General features: G+C 54.4%; 1 protein-coding gene across 1 annotated transcript; it reads left to right on the forward strand.

The window, feature by feature from the left end:
• The first annotated feature begins 646 nt into the window (after positions 1-646).
• On the forward strand, positions 647-14,717 carry ALDH3B2 (aldehyde dehydrogenase 3 family member B2). Its single transcript, XM_010366322.2, has 10 exons — positions 647-916; positions 9,217-9,379; positions 9,836-9,946; positions 10,158-10,278; positions 10,451-10,536; positions 10,661-10,742; positions 11,194-11,580; positions 12,308-12,474; positions 13,116-13,215; positions 13,479-14,717. The coding sequence occupies exons 1-10, from the start codon at positions 858-860 to the stop codon at positions 13,661-13,663; spliced, it is 1,461 nt and encodes a 486-aa protein (XP_010364624.1). The 5' UTR covers positions 647-857; the 3' UTR covers positions 13,664-14,717.
• Positions 14,718-17,952: the final 3,235 nt, after the last annotated feature.

The raw sequence follows: 17,952 nt of genomic DNA on the forward strand, positions 1-17,952 counted from the left end.
CGTCTCCCTCTGTGACCCTCTCAAGAACCACGGCAATTAGGTGTTACTGTTAACTTCTGAAAGGCTCAGAGACATTAAGTAACTTACCCACGGTTGCACAGTAAATAAATAAACTAATGAACAATGCACCGTCCAAGAGCTACAGGTGCCGTCGCCAATCAAGGTTCTCTCTGCAAAGGTCTCGGCCCCTTCCTCTGCCCTGACTATGCCAGCTGGGCACATTGAGAGTGGAAATAGAGCCACAGTTGCTCATCTTGACCTGTGAACCCTGAAGAGTGAGGAGAGGAGAAGAGAGGAGAGGAGAGGAGAGGAGAGGAGAGGAGAGGAGGGAGATGAAGATTTAGCATAGAGACCCTAGGTGGGGCCATGGGTGGCATGGGACCACTGTGGCTGGGTCCTAGGAGGACTTCCTGGTGGAGGCAACATTTGCCACCAGGATCTTGCTGATATTTTCATCCTGTGACCTTCCCCTGGGGATCTTTTTTCCTGATCAGGTAACTCCCTGCTAGCCCATTCCAGTAACCACACAGCAAAGCTTCAGACAGCCTTGACTTGTCCAACCTGTTCCCAAGCCGGCTGTGCAGTGTGGTCCCTGGGGGCATGGCCCTGGAAGAACAGGGCAGACACAGAGCAGCTCTAGATCCTGGCAGTGAGAAAAAGGTAGGTGTCGTAATTAGGATGTGCAGCCCTGCCCCATGCCTATTGGGTAACCCTGAGCATCACCCCAATGATTACCTCATTGCCAGGCGTGGGCACGGGAGTTGGTTTGGGAGCTGCCAGGCTCCCGGGAGGATCGCAGTCAGCAGAGCAGGGCTGAGGCCTGGGGTAGGAGCAGAGCCTGCGCATCTGAAGGCAGCATGTCCAAGAAGGGGGGTGGAGATGCAGTGAAGAACCCAGGGGCAGAGCCCACGCTGGGGTATGTGGGGGCACAGGGGTGAGGGCTGGGCAGAGGGAGCTCAAGGTAAAGGGCACTGGTGGGAACCAGGGGCATGGAGGGAAGGGGATGTGTGCCCATGGCACGTGGATCAGGAGGCAAGCCTACCAAGGGGCCTGTGGCTGCAGGGCCATGGGCACAGGCCTTGCTTAGGAGAGGGAGGTGGGCACTGGTGTCTTCTGAGCCTCACCTTGCCCTGTGGCAGGCTCCCGGGAAGCACCGCCAGAAATGAAGCCTGTTCCCCAGGAGCCCTAGGGATAGGGACAAACCCTGTCCTCCCTTTGAGGAGCTCCCAGGTTCGGGGAGAAGGCAGCTTTGTGGACAGACAAGGACTCGGTGGGGGGCACCAGGGCTGTGATCAGGAGGTGCCGGAGAATCGGGGATTGGAAGCAGAGAGCTTCTTGGAAGTTGAGGTGAAAATCGGATCTTTGGTTTCAGATTTTAAAAGCAACATGCATTGCTTGTTTCTGGTTCTAGAAATACTACATTCACATTTCGAAAGTCTGGAAACTGCGGCCGGGCGCGGTGGCTCAAGCCTGTAATCCCAGCACTTTGGGAGGCCAAGACGGGCGGATCATGAGGTCAGGAGATCGAGACCATCCTGGCTAACACAGTGAAACCCCGTCTCTACTTAAAAAATACAAAAAACTAGCTGGGCGAGGTGGCGGGCGCTTGTAGTCCCAGCTACTCAGGAGACGGAGGCAGGAGAATGGTGTAAACCCGGGAGGCGGAGCTTGCAGTGAGCTGAGATCCGGCCACTGCACTCCAGCCTGGGCGGCAGAGACTCCGTCCCCCCCCCCAAAAAAAAAAAAAAAGAAAGTCTGGAAACTGCAGGAAGATGTTGAGAAGACAGTGAAAGGCGCAAGGCACACGTTGGCACGTGGTCACTGTGGTCACAGGGCTGGTGTGAGGAGAGGGGCTGGGGGGCCTCCCTCCTCACACTGAGGCTGTGAGGAGGGCAAATCAGGTTGTCTCTCAGAGCCTCGGTTTCCCCGTCTTTCCAACTGGGTAACAATAATAGCTGTGAGGCTTAAATGAGTTGTGCATGCCAGCTGCCTGGCCTCAGATGCCAGCTCTGACTTCCTTCTGGGCCCTGCACCAGGCGTGGCCACTGCCAAGGGAATGAGTCCCTCTCCATATGACAGGTCCCATCAGGCCTCCACTTGCCGCTGTGTCTTATTTCTCAGCATCTACCCCCACAGGGCTTTTGCACATGTTGGTGCCTCTGTCCAGATCGCTGGCCCTCCAAGAGGCCCTCCCCTACGACTTCCCCATGGCAGTCAGAGCCAGGGGTTGGTCTCTGGCCGCCTCTGGAAGAAACCCAGGCCACACCGATCATGTTTCTAATGATATAGTTGTTCCATGTGTGGACTGTGAGCTCCGCGAGGGCTGGCCAAGTCTGGAGTGTTCACCTATGTGACCCAGGGTCAGTCAGGAACTGCCTGGTGAGCAGCCGGGGGTCCCCAGTATAAACGCAGAAAATCTGAGACAGGTCTCAATTAATTTAGAAAGTTTATTTTGCCTGTAATCCCAGCACTTTGGGAGGCCGAGGCGGGTGGATCACAAGGTCAGGAGATCGAGACTATCCTGGCTAACACGGTGAAACCCTGTCTCTACTAAAAATACAAAAAATAAGCCAGGTGTGGTGGCGGGCACCTGTAGTCCCAGCTACTCAGAAGGGTGAGGCTGGAGAATGGCGTGAACCCGGGAGGTGGAGTTTGCAGTGAGCCGAGATCACACCACAGCACTCTAGCCTGTGCGACAGAGCGAGACTCTGTCAAAAAAAAGGAAGTTCATTTTGTGGCCAGGTGTTGTGGCTCACGTCTGTAATACCAGCACTTTAGGAGGCTGAGGCGGGTGGATCACTTGAGGACAGGAGTTTGAAACCAGCCTGGCCAACATGGTGAAATCCTGTCGCTACTAAAAGTTACAAAAATTGGCTGGGCATGGGGGCGCACGCCTGTAATCCCAGCTACTCCGGAGACTGAGGCAGGAGAATCACTTGAACACGGGAGGTAGAGGTTGCAGTGAGCCGAGATCACGCCACTTGCACTCCAGCCTTGGTGACAGAACGAGACTCCATCTCAAAGAAAAAAAAAAAGTTTATTTTGCCAAAGTTGAGGACGTGCACCTGTGACACAGCCTGGGGATGTCCTGACAACATGTGTCCAAGGTGGTCGGGGCACAGCTTGGTTTTACACATTTTAGGGAGACAGGAGATGTAACAAGACCGGGCGCGGTAGCTCACGCCTGTAACCCCAGCGCTTTGGGGGGCCAAGGCGGGCAGATCACCTGAGATAGGGACTTTGAGACCAGCCTGACCAACATGGTGAAAACCCGTCTCTACTAAAAACACAAAATTAGCAGGGCATGGTGGCGGTCACCTGTAATCCCAGCTACTCGGGAGGCTGAGGCAGGAGAATCGCTTGAACCTGGGAGTCGGAGGTTGCAGTGAGCCGAGATGGTGCCACTGCACTCCAGCCTGGGCAACAAGAGAGAAACTCTGTCTCAAAAATATATATATATATAATATATATACACACACACATACATATACACACACACACATACATAAAATACATATATATACATTATATATACACATTATATATATATATGTGAAGTACATTGGTTCCATACAGAAAGACAGGGACATCTTGAAGCAGGGGGTGGGGGTGGGGCGTGGGGGAGCTTCCAGGTTGTAGGTAGGTGGGAGACTGCATTCTTTTGAGTTTCTGATGAGCCTTTGGAAAGGAGGCAATCAGAATATGCATCTATCTCAGTGAGCAGTGGGGGGTGGCCGTGAATAAAATGAGAGGCAGGGGCCGGACCCGGTAGTTCATACCTGTAATCCCAACACTTTGGGAGGCCGAGGCCGGCGGATCACCTGAGGTCAGGAGTTCGAGACCAGCCTCAACTTGGAGAAACCCTGTCTCTACTAAAAGTACAAAATTAGCTGGGCCCCCGTGGTGGTGCATGCCTGTAATCCCAGCTACTCGGGAGGCTGAGGCAGGAGAATTACTTGAACCTGGGAGGCAGAGGTTGTGGTGAGCTGAGATCGCGTCATTGTACTCCAGCCTGGGCAACAAGAGCGAAACTCCGTCTCAGAAAAAAAAAATAAATAAATAAATAAAGGGGAGGCAGGTTGACCCTGATCAGTTTCCAGCTTGAATCTTCCTTTTAGCTTATTGATTTTGGGGGTCCAAGATATTTCCCTTTCCCACCAGTCAGCCCCACCCCAGCAAGCGCCCGGACCCCTGCCCTGCAGCAGGTGGGCGGGACAAGAAAGCACCTTGGATGAGAGGCGGGGCTTGGGTCTGGCTCCAGCCGGGGTCTGTTTCCTCATCCGTTTCCTCATCTGTCAGGCAGATGCTGCTGGCTCCGTGATTATTTCACTGAGCACCAGATGTGCACACGTGAGGACAGGCGATGACAGCTCAGAAAGTGCAGGTGTTCCTCTGCCCCACCTGCCTCACCTGGGAAAGTTGTGACCACGCTGAGGCCAGGTTCCTGGGATGAACAGCGGGACATCTGTGTGCCATAGCTCATCCCAGACTCCTCCAATCTGGGCCTTGATTCAGGGCAGAGGCGATCATCCTCCAAAGGCACCAGGGAGCATTGGAAGAGGTTAGAGCTGAGCTGATGTGACCAGGAGCTGCTTGAGCGCCAGGTGGAGGCTGCTGATGCTTGAATTCCAGGCACAGCTTTGGGGCAGGGCCCTGGAATCTGAAGACCTGGAAGCGCTGCAGGCCAAAACTGCCCGCTACTAGAGAAGGGCCCAGGATCCACCCAGGTTGTAGCCCAAGACAGGGCTTGAGCAAAGACGGTAGATGAATATTTGCGAAGCCCTGGATGCTGTGTCCTCCTCCAGGCCCTCACGCGGGGGTGCCGGACACTGAGTGTGGGGGTCCTGTGCCAGGAATGGTGGCGACGCTGCCCAGGGGAGGGAGGCTGCATCTGCAGGTGTGGCCGGGAAGGTGCCCAGCATGGCTTCCTGTCTCCCCACATTCTTCAGCTGGGACCTGAGCCAGGCAGGGGCTGCTCTCCTCATCTTGTCATTCATAAGGACAGGGACTTCTGCCATTGGTTCAGCTGGCTCTGTCCACAGGGGAGCACTGTCCCTGCATCACATATGACAAGAGTGCCTGGTGCGGTGCAAGTGCAGATGGGGCACTGGCCTCCAGGACACTCACTGGGGATGCCAAGGCCTGCTAACCACTCACCTCCACTGCCCTCAGCAATGCGAGTCTGAGGCAGCAACCCTGGGTATGGCCCTGTGACCTGCAGCTGAGGGATGAGATAACTGAAGTCCACATGTAGACAGACACACAACACACATGGGCACAAACAGCCATACACACACAGACACCCATACACACACAGACACACATGCACACAGACACCCATACACACATATACACCCATAGACACACACAACACACATGGACACAGACACCCATACACAGACACACACATACAGACACCCATACACACACAGAAACACATGGACACAGCAACCATGCACACACAGACACCCATACACAGACACACAGATACACTTACACACACGACACACATGGAGAGAGACACCCATACAGACCCCCATACACAGAGACACACACAGAAACACAGACACCCATACACACACAGACACCAATACACACAGAGACACCCATACACACACAGACACACAGACACACATACACACACGACACACATGGAGAGACACCCATACAGACACCCATACACACAGACACCCATACACACAGACACCCATACACACACAGATCCACCGACACCCATACACACACAGATACACACAGACACACACCCATACACACACAGACACACATGCACACGGACACCCATACACACACAGACACCCATACATACAGACACACATGGACACAGACACCCATACACACACAGACACCCATACATACAGACACACATGGACACAGACACCCATACACACACAGACACCCATACATACAGACACACATGGACACAGCACTCGTGCACACACAGACACTCATACACCCAAAGACACACAGAAACACACAGACACACATGACACACTTGGAGAGAGACACCCATACACACAGACACTCATACACACACAGACACACACAGACACACACCCATACACACAGACACATATGGACACAGACACCCAAACACACACAGACACACAGACACCCATAGACACACAGACACACAGACACCCATACACACACAGATATACACAGACACACAGACAGCCATACACACACACAGACATACAGACAACCATACACACACACAACACACATAGACACAGGCACCCATACACACAGACACACAAAGACACAGACATACAGACACCCAAACACACACATAGGCACCTGTACACACACAAACACAGATACTCATACACACAAAGACACACACAGATGCACAGATGTCCATACACACACACACAGACACCCATACACAGAAAGACACACAGACACTCATAAACACACAGAAACACAGGCACTCATAAACATACACACAACATCCATACACACAAACACACACACACCCATACACACACACACATAGACAACCATACACACACAGACACCCATACACACACAGACACAACAGATGCATACAGACACCCATACACACAGACACACAGACACCCATACACACAAAGACACACAGACACCCATACACACACAGACACACAAACACCCATACACACACAGACACACAGACATACACAGACACACAGAGACACCCATACACAGACAGATACACATAGACACCCATACACACACAGACACACAGACACCCACAGACACCCAAACACACACAGACCCACAGACACCCATACACTCAGAGACACACACACAAACACACAGGCAGCCATACACACACTGACACATGGACACACACAGACACCCATATACACACAGACACACAGACACCCATATACACACAGACACAAGAGACATATACAGACACCCATACACACAAAGACACACAGACACCCATACACACACAGATACACAGAGAAACACAGACATCCATACACACACACACACAGACACCCATACACACACAGACACACAGACACTCATATACACACAGACACACCAGTAAACACACAGACACACACAGACACACGTACACACAGACACACACAGACACACAGATACCCATACACACACAGACACACACGGACACACAGACATCTATGCACACACAGACACAGAGATACCCATATACACAGAGACACACAGATACCCATACACACACAGACACACAGACACAGAGACACCCATACACACACAGAAACACAGACACAGAGACACCCATACACACACAGAAACACAGACACAGAGACACCCATACACACACAGACATACAGATACCCATACACACACAGACACACAGACACTCATACACAGAAACACAGACACACAGACACCCATACACACACAGACACAGAGACACACACAGACACCCATACACACAGAGACACACACCCATACACACCCAGATACTCACAGACACACAGCCACCCATACACACACAGAAACACAGACACACAGACACATAGATACCCACATACACACACACCCATACACACACACCCATACCCACACACACAGACACCCATACACACACAAAAACACAGACACATGGACACCCATACACACACAGAAACACAGACACACAGACACATAGATACCCATACACACACACACCCATACACACACAGACACCCATACACACACAGACACACAGACACACAAACACAGACATCTATACACACACAGACACCCATACACACACAGACACCCATACACACAGACACACAGACACACAAACACAGACATCTATACACACACAGACACCCATACACACAGACACACAGACACCCATACACACACAGACACTGATACACACTCAGACACCCATACACACAGACACACAGACACAGACACACACACACCCATATACAGACAGCCATACACACACAGACACACAGACACCCATACACATACAGACACACACAGACACCCATACACACACAGACACCCAGACACACTGACAAACAGACACCTACACACGCACAGATACATACAGACACACAGACAGCCATACACACAGACACACAGACATACAGACACTCATACACACAAAGACACACAGCACCCATACACAGAGAGACACAGATACCCATACACACACCCATGCACACAGACTCCCATACACACAAAGACACACAGCACCCATACATACACAGACACACGCGGACACCCATACCCACACAAGGACACAAAGACAGCCATACACAGAGAGACCCACACATAGACACACAAAGACACAAAGATATACAAAGACACAGAGACACAAAGACACAGACAGACCCACGGATGCACAAAGACACAGGATTTGCGCGCCATTCTTCAGCCCCTGGGCTGGAATGCTCAGAATCCCCTTGCTAGGACCTGGCAATCCTCCTGAGTGTCCCATTGGACCCCTTCCCCCACCCCCGGGGTCCTGATCCTTCCTCCTCTCCAGAACCCACCAGGGTTCCCTTGGGCCCTCAGGCTAAAGCCCAGAGGGGTTCATGCCCTGGGGCAGTCTCAGCTCTGCCAACCTACCTCCACCTGCCACCTGTGCCCATGGATACCAACCCCGGAGCTCTCTCCTCCGCTTCTGCTTCCTTCTACGACCAGCCGAGTGCCACCCCCTCCCCAGAGCGGGTGCCAAACCCTCAGCGCTAAGGCGCGTCTATGGCTTCAGTTTCCCCATCTGCGACCTCAAAGCTCTGTGAGCTCTGGAGCAAAGAACGCTCCGAGTCCCTGTTTAGACCCAGAAGGGAGGGAGGCCCCGGGGAGAGCTGAGTGGTCTGGGTGGAGCGGTGGCCAGGTGCCAACGTGGGGGGTATGTGTCTATGCAAGGAGGGGAAGGGCAGTGAAGAGCTGGGATGGTGGTCACCCGAGGTGTGGGGTGTGCTGGGCTTCCAGAGCGCCCAGGAGGGGGATCCTCTCCCTGGAGTGGGGGAGGTCAAGCCCAGGGCCCTCCCTCATGGACACGCCTGGGAGGCAGGTGAGTGGGGGGGTGGTGGCGCAGGCAGCCCCAGCTCCGTGGGGTCGAGTGGGTCTGTGTGTGTATGAGGTGGGGTGTCTGTGAGCCCCCATGGGTGCAGGTGGGGCAAGGGTGTGCAGACTCTGGGGTGGCTGGAGGGTGCCTGTGAAGGAGGGGCAACCCAGCCATCCAGTTCACTCTGCCCTGTCTGACAGGATAGACCCCTTCCAGGACACGCTGCGGCGGCTGCGGGAGGCCTTCAAGTCGGGGCGCACGCGGTCGGCCGAGTTCAGGGCTGCGCAGCTCCAAGGCCTGGGCCGCTTCCTTCAAGAAAACAAGCAGCTTCTGCAAGACGCGCTGGCCCAGGACCTGCATAAGGTAGCCGTGGAGGGTGGGCCCAGGCAGGGGCTGGAGCGGCATCCCTGTCCTCTTTCAGGAGGGTCCATGCCCCCTGGTGACTGGCTGTGTCCCTAGTTTTATCCCTGTTTGTTTAACAGACCTCCTTCCCTGGCATGTGGAGTGTGGCAGGCACCTGACCTTCACTCCTGAACACTCACAGCCACCCTGTGATGCAGGCTCGATGGCTGTCCCCATGTCGCAAATAAGGAAACTGAGGCACTCGGGGGTTAACATCGCTTGCCCAAGACCACACAGCCAGGAAGTCACCGATCAGAATCGCAGCCATGCACAGTTCCCAGGGAACCACAGTGCCTCCCATAGGAGCTGTCTTTATGTGTCCAGTGGTGGTGGTGCCTGCGTGTGCCCTCCTCAAATTCTAGACCCCTCCTGGCCCGGGTCTGGGCCTGACCTCTCTCAATTCCACCTCCACCACAGTCAGCCTTCGAGGCAGATGTATCTGAGATCATCACTACCCAGAATGAGGTCGACTATGCCCTCAAGAACCTGCAGGCCTGGATGAAGGACGAACCGGGCTCCACGAACCTGGTGAGTCCTGCTGGCAGGCGGCGGGAGGGAAGGGAAGGGCACCGGGCAGCTCTGGTCCAGGCCCCCTTCTGCCACCGAGGCCCTGGGCGAGTCACTGATTTTCTCGTCTTTCCTGGGATTCCATCGCACGGGGAGCTGAGGCCCCAAGTGTGCAGTGGGTGGGCTTTGGGGTAGCCCTTGGCAGGGCCTCACCGTCTGCCCTGTGCCTCAGTTCATGAAGTTGGACTCGGTCTTCATCCGGAAAGAACCCTTTGGCCTGGTCCTCATCATCGCACCCTGGAACTACCCTGTGAACCTGGTCCTGGTGCCCCTGGTGGGCGCCCTCGCTGCAGGTGAGGAGGGAGTTCCGAACCCCATGCTCTTCCCACCCAGTAGCCCCTCCCACAAAGGCCCCTGGAATCCTGCCTATGAGGCACCCTCGGCCTCACAGGCCCTCTGAACCCAGCCCCTGCTTGGGCATGGGGACCCTGGGCTCCCCCAGTGACGTCCCCTCTGCCCCTGCAGGGAACTGTGTGGTGCTGAAGCCATCAGAAATCAGCCAGGGAACAGAGAAGGTCGTGGCTGAGGTGCTGCCCCGGTACCTGGACCAGGTGAGGGTGACCCTGCCCCGGCAGTGCCCGGCATCTCTATACCTCACCCCTGCAGGCTGAGGAGGCCCGGCTGGCCCCTAAGCCTGCCCCCGAGCTGCCCTGAGCCGCCCATCCTGCCTTGCAGAGCTGCTTTGCCGTGGTGCTGGGCGGGCCCCAGGAGACAGGGCAGCTGCTGGAGCACAAGTTCGACTACATCTTCTTCACGGGTGAGGGGGCCAGGCCAGGTTCCCAGAGTAGGCGGAGGGGATCAGCAGGGCAGAGGGTGGGAGGGCTGTGGAGGGAGGAGGCTGGGACCAGCAGTGGTGGACACATGCGAGCTGGAGCTGGCACAGAGGCCGTCTGCTTGCACAGGCCAGGCCCTGGGCACATTGGAGCAATTGGATCCTGGGGTGGCCGGGCTGGAGGCAGGTCCCAGTGTGTGAGCCACACCAGCCAGGAGAGCGGTGAGGCGGGCCAGGACTTTCTATGAAGAAAGCTGGCAAGAGTCAGGTGCCTGGAGCGTGTGGTCAAGGCCAGTTGAGGATGGGGTCTCCTCACCGTGTGCCTAGGGAGCCCACTGACTCCAACACCTCTCCAGGGAGGAGCGGGGCCCTGGGCTGGGCCATCCCGCCTGGCCCAGGTCACTGAACGGTCACTCTGGTTTCCTTCCACACCCAGGGAGCCCTCGTGTGGGCAAGATTGTCATGACCGCTGCCGCCAAGCACCTGACACCTGTCACCCTGGAGCTGGGGGGCAAGAACCCCTGCTACGTGGACGACAGCTGCGACCCCCAGACCGTGGCCAACCGCGTGGCCTGGTTCCGATACTTCAACGCCGGCCAGACCTGCGTGGCCCCCGACTATGTCCTGTGCAGCCCCGAGATGCAGGAGAGGCTGCTGCCCGCCCTGCAGAGCACCATCACCCGTTTCTATGGCGACGACCCCCAGAGCTCCCCAAACCTGGGCCGCATCATCAACCAGAAACAGTTCCAGCGGCTGCGGGCACTGCTGGGCTGCGGCCATGTGGCCATTGGGGGCCAGAGTGACGAGAGCGATTGCTACATCGGTGAGTCCTGCTGCCCCTACCACAGCCCACCTGGGCCAAGACCCCTCCTCACGGGAGGGCCCACGGCTGGGCCACGAGTCTGGACCCGCACCTGAAAGCCGGCCCCACTGTCAGAGCCCGGCCTTGAGCCACGGCTCCAGTGCCATGACTCCGTCTCTGTGCTTCTGAGCCTGTGGCCCCACAAGGCTAAACTCTGGTCCCTCAGTCCTGGATTCGCTGAGTTCGGATCCCAGGGCTCCAGGGCCCAGCGTGCTAAGATGAACTCCCATCCCACCACCGGCTGTCCTGAAAGGCCACAACCTCAGATTCTCCGAGCCCAGGATCCCCAGGTTCTGAACTCTGATGGCCCCGTCCTGAGCCCCCCAGTCTCCTGGGCCGTACGGCTCAGCAGCTCATGGGACACTGTGGCTCCAATATTCTGGGGTGCTGTCGCCTCATGAACCCCAAGGTTCTAAGAATCCCATCACCCCTGACTGTGAGACCAAGGTTGAGGGATTCTCTGGGCCCCACAGGTCCTGAGCAGGCTGGGGAAGACCTAGGGTCCCTCCTGGGAGTCTATGGGGAGACTTTCTTCCCTAAACAATCCAAAGCCTGAAGCAATGGGAAGTCAGACCTTGGGATCCTGGCCTGGAGCCCTGGCCCGTGGCCCTGTCCCCATCTCTACCCCCACCCCTGGGTGCTGTCCTGACTGTGGCTCCGGGGCTGAGCGGTCTTTGGTGCCCGGCAGCCCCTACGGTGCTGGTGGATGTGCAGGAGACAGAGCCGGTGATGCAGGAGGAGATCTTCGGGCCCATCCTGCCCATCGTGAATGTGCGGAGCGTGGACGAGGCCATCGAGTTCATCAACAGGCGGGAGAAGCCCCTGGCCCTGTACGCCTTCTCCAACAGCAGCCAGGTGGGGATGCGGCCGGGCTGGGGGCAATGGAGGGGCTGAAGGGGGCACAGACTGGCCCCTTTCCTTTCACAGCCCTTCCTAGGAGGGCTTTGGAGCAGCAGATGCCTCAAGGGTGACTATATCTAGGCCAGCTGGTACCACCGCATCTGGCGCAAGGATGCCTGGCAGAGAGGACAGGGTCCAAACCCACCAGGCATGTAGTGGGCCCGTCCTCTGTCCTGGCTGGTGCAGCCTGCACCTGGACTGTGCAAAGATTCTGCATGGGCAAGCAGAGGCCCCGAATGGAGGTCAGGGACAGAGCAGAGCGGGGGCCTGATAGAGCCCAGCGGGTCGCGGTGGGGCCTGCAGCCCACACTGCAGTATCCTAACCTCACCGTTAGACTCAAGGCTGCCAGCCCCGCGGTCATGCAGGGCTTCCTGGTCTTTGCGCCATGTTGGTATTCACCCCACGGCACCCCAGCCATCACTGAGAGGTGTTGTCCCCAGAAGACGCTTAGAGGGGAGATTATTGCCTGTTAGAGGGTGGAGGGGCAGGTGGAGGGGCATGTGAGGATGAGGCTCACCTCCACTGTGGAATATGCAGGGCTCAAGCCCTCTTCCCATGACTGGAGCCCACCACCTACCTTCCCACTCCTCGGCAGGTTGTGAACCAGATGCTGGAGCGGACCAGCAGTGGCGGCTTTGCAGGCAACGACGGCTTCCTCTATGTGTCTCTGCTGTCTGTGCCGCTGGGGGGAGTTGGTAGGTACCTGCCCATTTCCACCCCCAGGAAAGCTTGGTTTTGGTACCCCAGACCGAGGAAGTCCCTTCACTCACTGTTCAACCTTGATCCGGGCCCTGGGACTCTCAAGGCCTCAGTTTCTCTATCTGTACAATGGCTCTGTGAGTGGCCTGGCTCTCTCTGAGCTCCCTGCCAGCTGTGTGCCCCTGGCCAGGGCAGTAGCCTGCTGCTAGGGCTGCATGGGCAGCCTGGCCTCAGGTCCTTGCTCTCTGTGCCCACCTAGGCCACAGCGGGATGGGCCGGTACCACGGCAAGTTCACCTTCGACACCTTCTCCCACCACCGCACCTGCCTGCTCGCCCCCTCAGGCCTGGAGAAGTTAAAGGAGATCCGCTACCCGCCCTATACCGACTGGAACCAGCAGCTGTTACGCTGGGGCATGGGCCCCAAGAGCTGCACCCTCCTGTGAGCGTCCCACCCGCCTCCAACGGGTCACGCAGAGAAACCTGAGTCTAGCCATGACGGGCTTGTGCTCCCAACTCACATTGTTCCTCCAGACCACAGGCTCCCCCAGCCTCAGGTTGCTGGAGCTGTCACATGACTGCATCCTGGCTGCCAGGGTTGCAAAGCAAGGTCTTGCTTCTATCTGAGGGACGCTGTTCGAGAGAGGCCAAGAGACTACAGAACATGCCAAGTAACCTCACTCATCCCACTCTCCCCAATTCTAGCCCTTTGCTCTCTCGGTCAAGGTTGACCAGGCCCAGTCCCAGGGGCAGCGTCACCCTGGAAAATACGGCGCCCTGCCTTCTTAGGGGCAGCAGCACTGAATGGTTGAGAGCGTGGATCCCTCCAGGCCTTTGCTCTGTCCTCTAGGCACACACGCACTTCCGCCTCTGCCCCATCCCAATTGTACCAGCACTGCCTCCCCCAGGGATCCTCTCACATCCCACACTGGTCTCTGCACCACCTCTCTGGTTCACACAGCACCCTGCACTCACCCACAGCAGCTCCATCCACAGAGAAAGCCGGGGTTTGCACCCCTCCACTGCAGAGTGTTGCTGGGACGTGTGGGCAAGTCCCTTGACTTCTCTGAGCCTCAGTTTCCTTATGTGAAAGTTGCTGGAACCAAAATGGAGTCACTTATGTCAAACTCTAATAAAATGGAGTCGGGGGGCCACAAAGAAGCCCTCACACACACATGCCCATAACAGGATTTATCACAAGACACTCCTGCATGTAGACCAGGCATGGGGCATCTCAAAAGCACGTCCTCAAGACTGTAGCATTCCAGATGAACTCCAGACGCTTACCTACCATGGCCGTCTCCACCAGAAAACCATCGCCAACTCCTGCGATCAGCTTGTGACCTACAAACCTTGTTTAAAAGCAGCTTACATGGACTTCTGTCCTTTAAAACGTGTCCCCTTGGCTGTGGCCCTCTGTGTATGCCTGGTATCCTTCCTAGCACTCATAGCCCAGATAGTAATCCTCTGCTCTTCCCAAATAAATTCACCTGTTCTGGAGAGTCTGTCTCTCTGAGGTTGACACTTATCTTGTAGAATGGGGTTCCCACCCATCTTTGATCATAAAGGAAATCTCAGATTTAGAACTATGTTACCCAGGCTGCTCTTGAATTCCTGGGCTCAAGTAGTCTACCTCGGCCTCCCAGAATGCTGGGATTATAGGTGTGAACCACCATTCCCAGCCCACATTTCTTAAATATGGTGATTCAGTCCAAACCTTGGTAATACAATCGATGTTTCTAATTGTGTCCTGCTTACAGGGAGCAGGATTTGTTTTTCGTTTTTTGAGGTGGCATCTCACTCTGTATCCCAGGCTGCAGTGCAGAGGCACGATCTCTGCTCACTGCAACCTCTGTATCCTGGGTTGAAGCAATTCTCCTGCCTCAGCCTCCCTAGTAGCTGGGATTACAGGCGCCCGCCACCATGCCCTGCTAATTTGTTGTATTTTTAGTAGAAACAGGGTTTCACCATGTTGGTCAGGCTGGTCTTGAACAACTGACCTCAAGTGATCCACATGCCTCGGCCTCCCAAAGAGCAGGGATTACAGGCGTGAGCCACCACACTGGCCTAAAATGTTTCTTATCTAACATAAAAGGGTGGCTGGCTCTTAGCTGATTATCTCCTGGATCTGGAAAGAACTTTAAAAAAAAGGGAAAAGGGGATTCTCTACAGAATGTAGATTTTTCCCACAGGAGACAACTTTGCAGGGCAGTTTCAAGATATGGAAAGGAAATACATTTGGAGTTAAAGTATTTTGATTTCCTCTCTTTTTTGTTATGTGAGTTTATGCCAGAGTCAGGTCAGAAGGCAGACCACTCTAGAGGGTTAAAATTAAAGCCTCTCTGATGAGACTCTGTGGTTTGTAGGGCATGACTCCCCAGGCCCCTTAGGGGGGATTTTGGGCAAAAGAAGAAAAAAAAATCACAAACTATAGACACTTTATGACAGAAAATTTCCTTGAATCTGGAAAACAAAGTAAGGTGATAGTCTCACATTTAAGTATTTGTATCAATTACTTAATTTCATGTAATTTTTTTGTTTTGTTCACTCTTTTTATTTTGTTTTATTTTATTTTATTTTATTTAATTTTTTTATTATTATTATTATTTTGAGACGGAGTCTTGCTCTGTCGCCCAGGCTGGAGTGCGGTGGCCAGATCTCGGCTCACTGCAAGCTCCGCCTCCCGGGTTCACGCCATTCTCCTGCCTCAGCCTCCCGAATAGCTGGGACTACAGGCGCCTGCCACCTCGCCCGGCTAGTTTTTTTTTTTGTATTTTTTAGTAGAGACGGGGTTTCACCATGTTAGCCAGGATGGTCTTGATCTCCTGACCTCGTGATCCGCCCGTCTCGGCCTCCCAAAGTGCTGGGATTACAGGCTTGGGCCACCGCGCCCGGCTCATTTTATTTTATTTTATTTTATTTTATTTTATTTTATTATTGCCACAGAGTCTTGCTCCATCACCCAGGCTGGAGTGCAGTGGCACAATCTTGGGTCACTGAAACCTCCACCTCCCAGGTTCAAGTGATTCACCTGTCCAGCCTCCTGAGTAGCTGGGATTACAGGTGCCCACCACCACACTCGACTAATTTTTTTGTAGTTTTAGGAGAGATGGGGTTTCACCATGTTGGCCAGGCTGGTCTCAAACTCCTGGCCTCAAGTGATCCATCCACCTCGGTCTCCCCAAGTGCTGAGATTACAGGTGTGGGTGGCAAGTCACCCAGGTGCCAAGGCAAGAGACTGAGGGCACAAGCTGTTCCAGTATAATAATGAAAATATATAGAATAAGAAGTTATACTAGAAATAGATTATAGATATGATTGTATATGAATATCATTAATCATTAGTTTGTAGCATTACTCTTTATTCCAATATGATAATAATCTTTGTTCTACAATTATAACGTAGGGAAAACCAGGCCATACAGAGATAGGAGCTGAACCGGCACGGTGAGAAGTGACCAAAAGACAAGGGTGTGAGCCCTGTTACACCTGGGCAGGGCCACTAGGGGGCTCCCTGGCGTAGCAGTAACGCCAGCGCCTGGGAAGGCACCCATTACCTAGCGGACCTTGGTCTAGGGGTAGCGTCAGTGCCTGGGTAAGGCACCTGTTACTTAGCAGACCGTGAAAGGGAGTCTCTCTTTCCCCGGGGGGCGGTGATTAGAGAAGACTCTGCTCCACCACCTCTTGTGGAAAGCCTGACATCAGTCAGGCCCGCCCACAGCCATCTGGAGGCTTAACAGTCTCCCTCTGATGCTGTGCTTCAGCGGTCACACTCCTGTTTCACGTTCATGTTATGTTCTGTACACCTGGCTCTGCCTTCTAGATAGTAGTAGCAGAATTAGTGAAAGTATTAAAGTCTTTGATCTTTCTGAGAAGAGCATAGAAGAAATAATGATGTAAGCTGTCCTCTGTCTCTCCGCCTCAGCTACCTAAAAGGGAAAGGCCCCCTGTGGTGGACACATTACTCGCGTGACCTTATCAATCATTAGAGATGACTAACACTCCTTACCCTGCCCCTTTCGCCTTGTATCCAATAAATAACAGCATGGTCAGGCATTTGGGGCCACTACCAGTCTCCGCACCTTGGTGGTAGTGGTCCCCCAGGCCCAGCTGTCTTTTCTTCTATCTCTTTGTTTGTGTCTTTATTTCTATGATCTCTCCTCTCTGCACACGAGGAGAAAAAATCCATAGACCCCGTAGGGCTGGACCCTACAACAGGTGTGAGCCACTGCACCTGGTCAGTTTTTCTCAATCTGAATTAGCAAACGTGGACAATAGCCAATTGCGAATGCTTCCAGAGAAGAACTTAAAACAACTGTCGGTGGCAGGGCATGGTGCTCACACCTCTAATCCCAGCATTTTGGGAAGGCAAGACAGGAGGCTCACTTGAGCTAAGGAGTGTGAGACCAGCCTGGGCAGCATAATGAGACCTTGTCACTACAACAAAATAAAGAAATGAGCTGGGCACAGTGGAGCGCCCCTATAGTCCCAGCTACTCAGGAGGCTGAGGTGGGAGGATCACTTGAGTCTGGGAGGTTGAGGCTGAAGTGAGCAGTGATCACGCCGCTGTACTCCAGCCTGGGAACAGAGTGAGACCCTGACTCAAAACTAAAAATTAACTGTGGGTGACGAAAGCTCAGAGCAGCCAGTCAGAGGTCTGATGACAATTTACAACTGACAGGAAATTTCAGCATTTCTTTTTTTTCTTTTTTCTTTTTGAGACAGAGTCTTGCTC

This window comes from Rhinopithecus roxellana, chromosome 15, assembly GCF_007565055.1.
Source record: "Rhinopithecus roxellana isolate Shanxi Qingling chromosome 15, ASM756505v1, whole genome shotgun sequence".
NCBI classification, from domain to species: Eukaryota; Metazoa; Chordata; class Mammalia; order Primates; family Cercopithecidae; genus Rhinopithecus; species Rhinopithecus roxellana.

Excerpts from the sequence above, each read along its gene's own strand:
- ALDH3B2 (XM_010366322.2), top strand. The coding sequence starts at position 858 with ATGTCCAAGAAGGGGGGTGGAGATGCAGTGAAGAACCCAGGGGCAGAG. Across the intron at positions 10,279-10,450 it reads GGTGGGCGCCCTCGCTGCAG|GGAACTGTGTGGTGCTGAAG; the intron begins GTGAGGAGGGAG and ends CTGCCCCTGCAG. Across the intron at positions 11,581-12,307 it reads CGAGAGCGATTGCTACATCG|CCCCTACGGTGCTGGTGGAT; the intron begins GTGAGTCCTGCT and ends GGTGCCCGGCAG.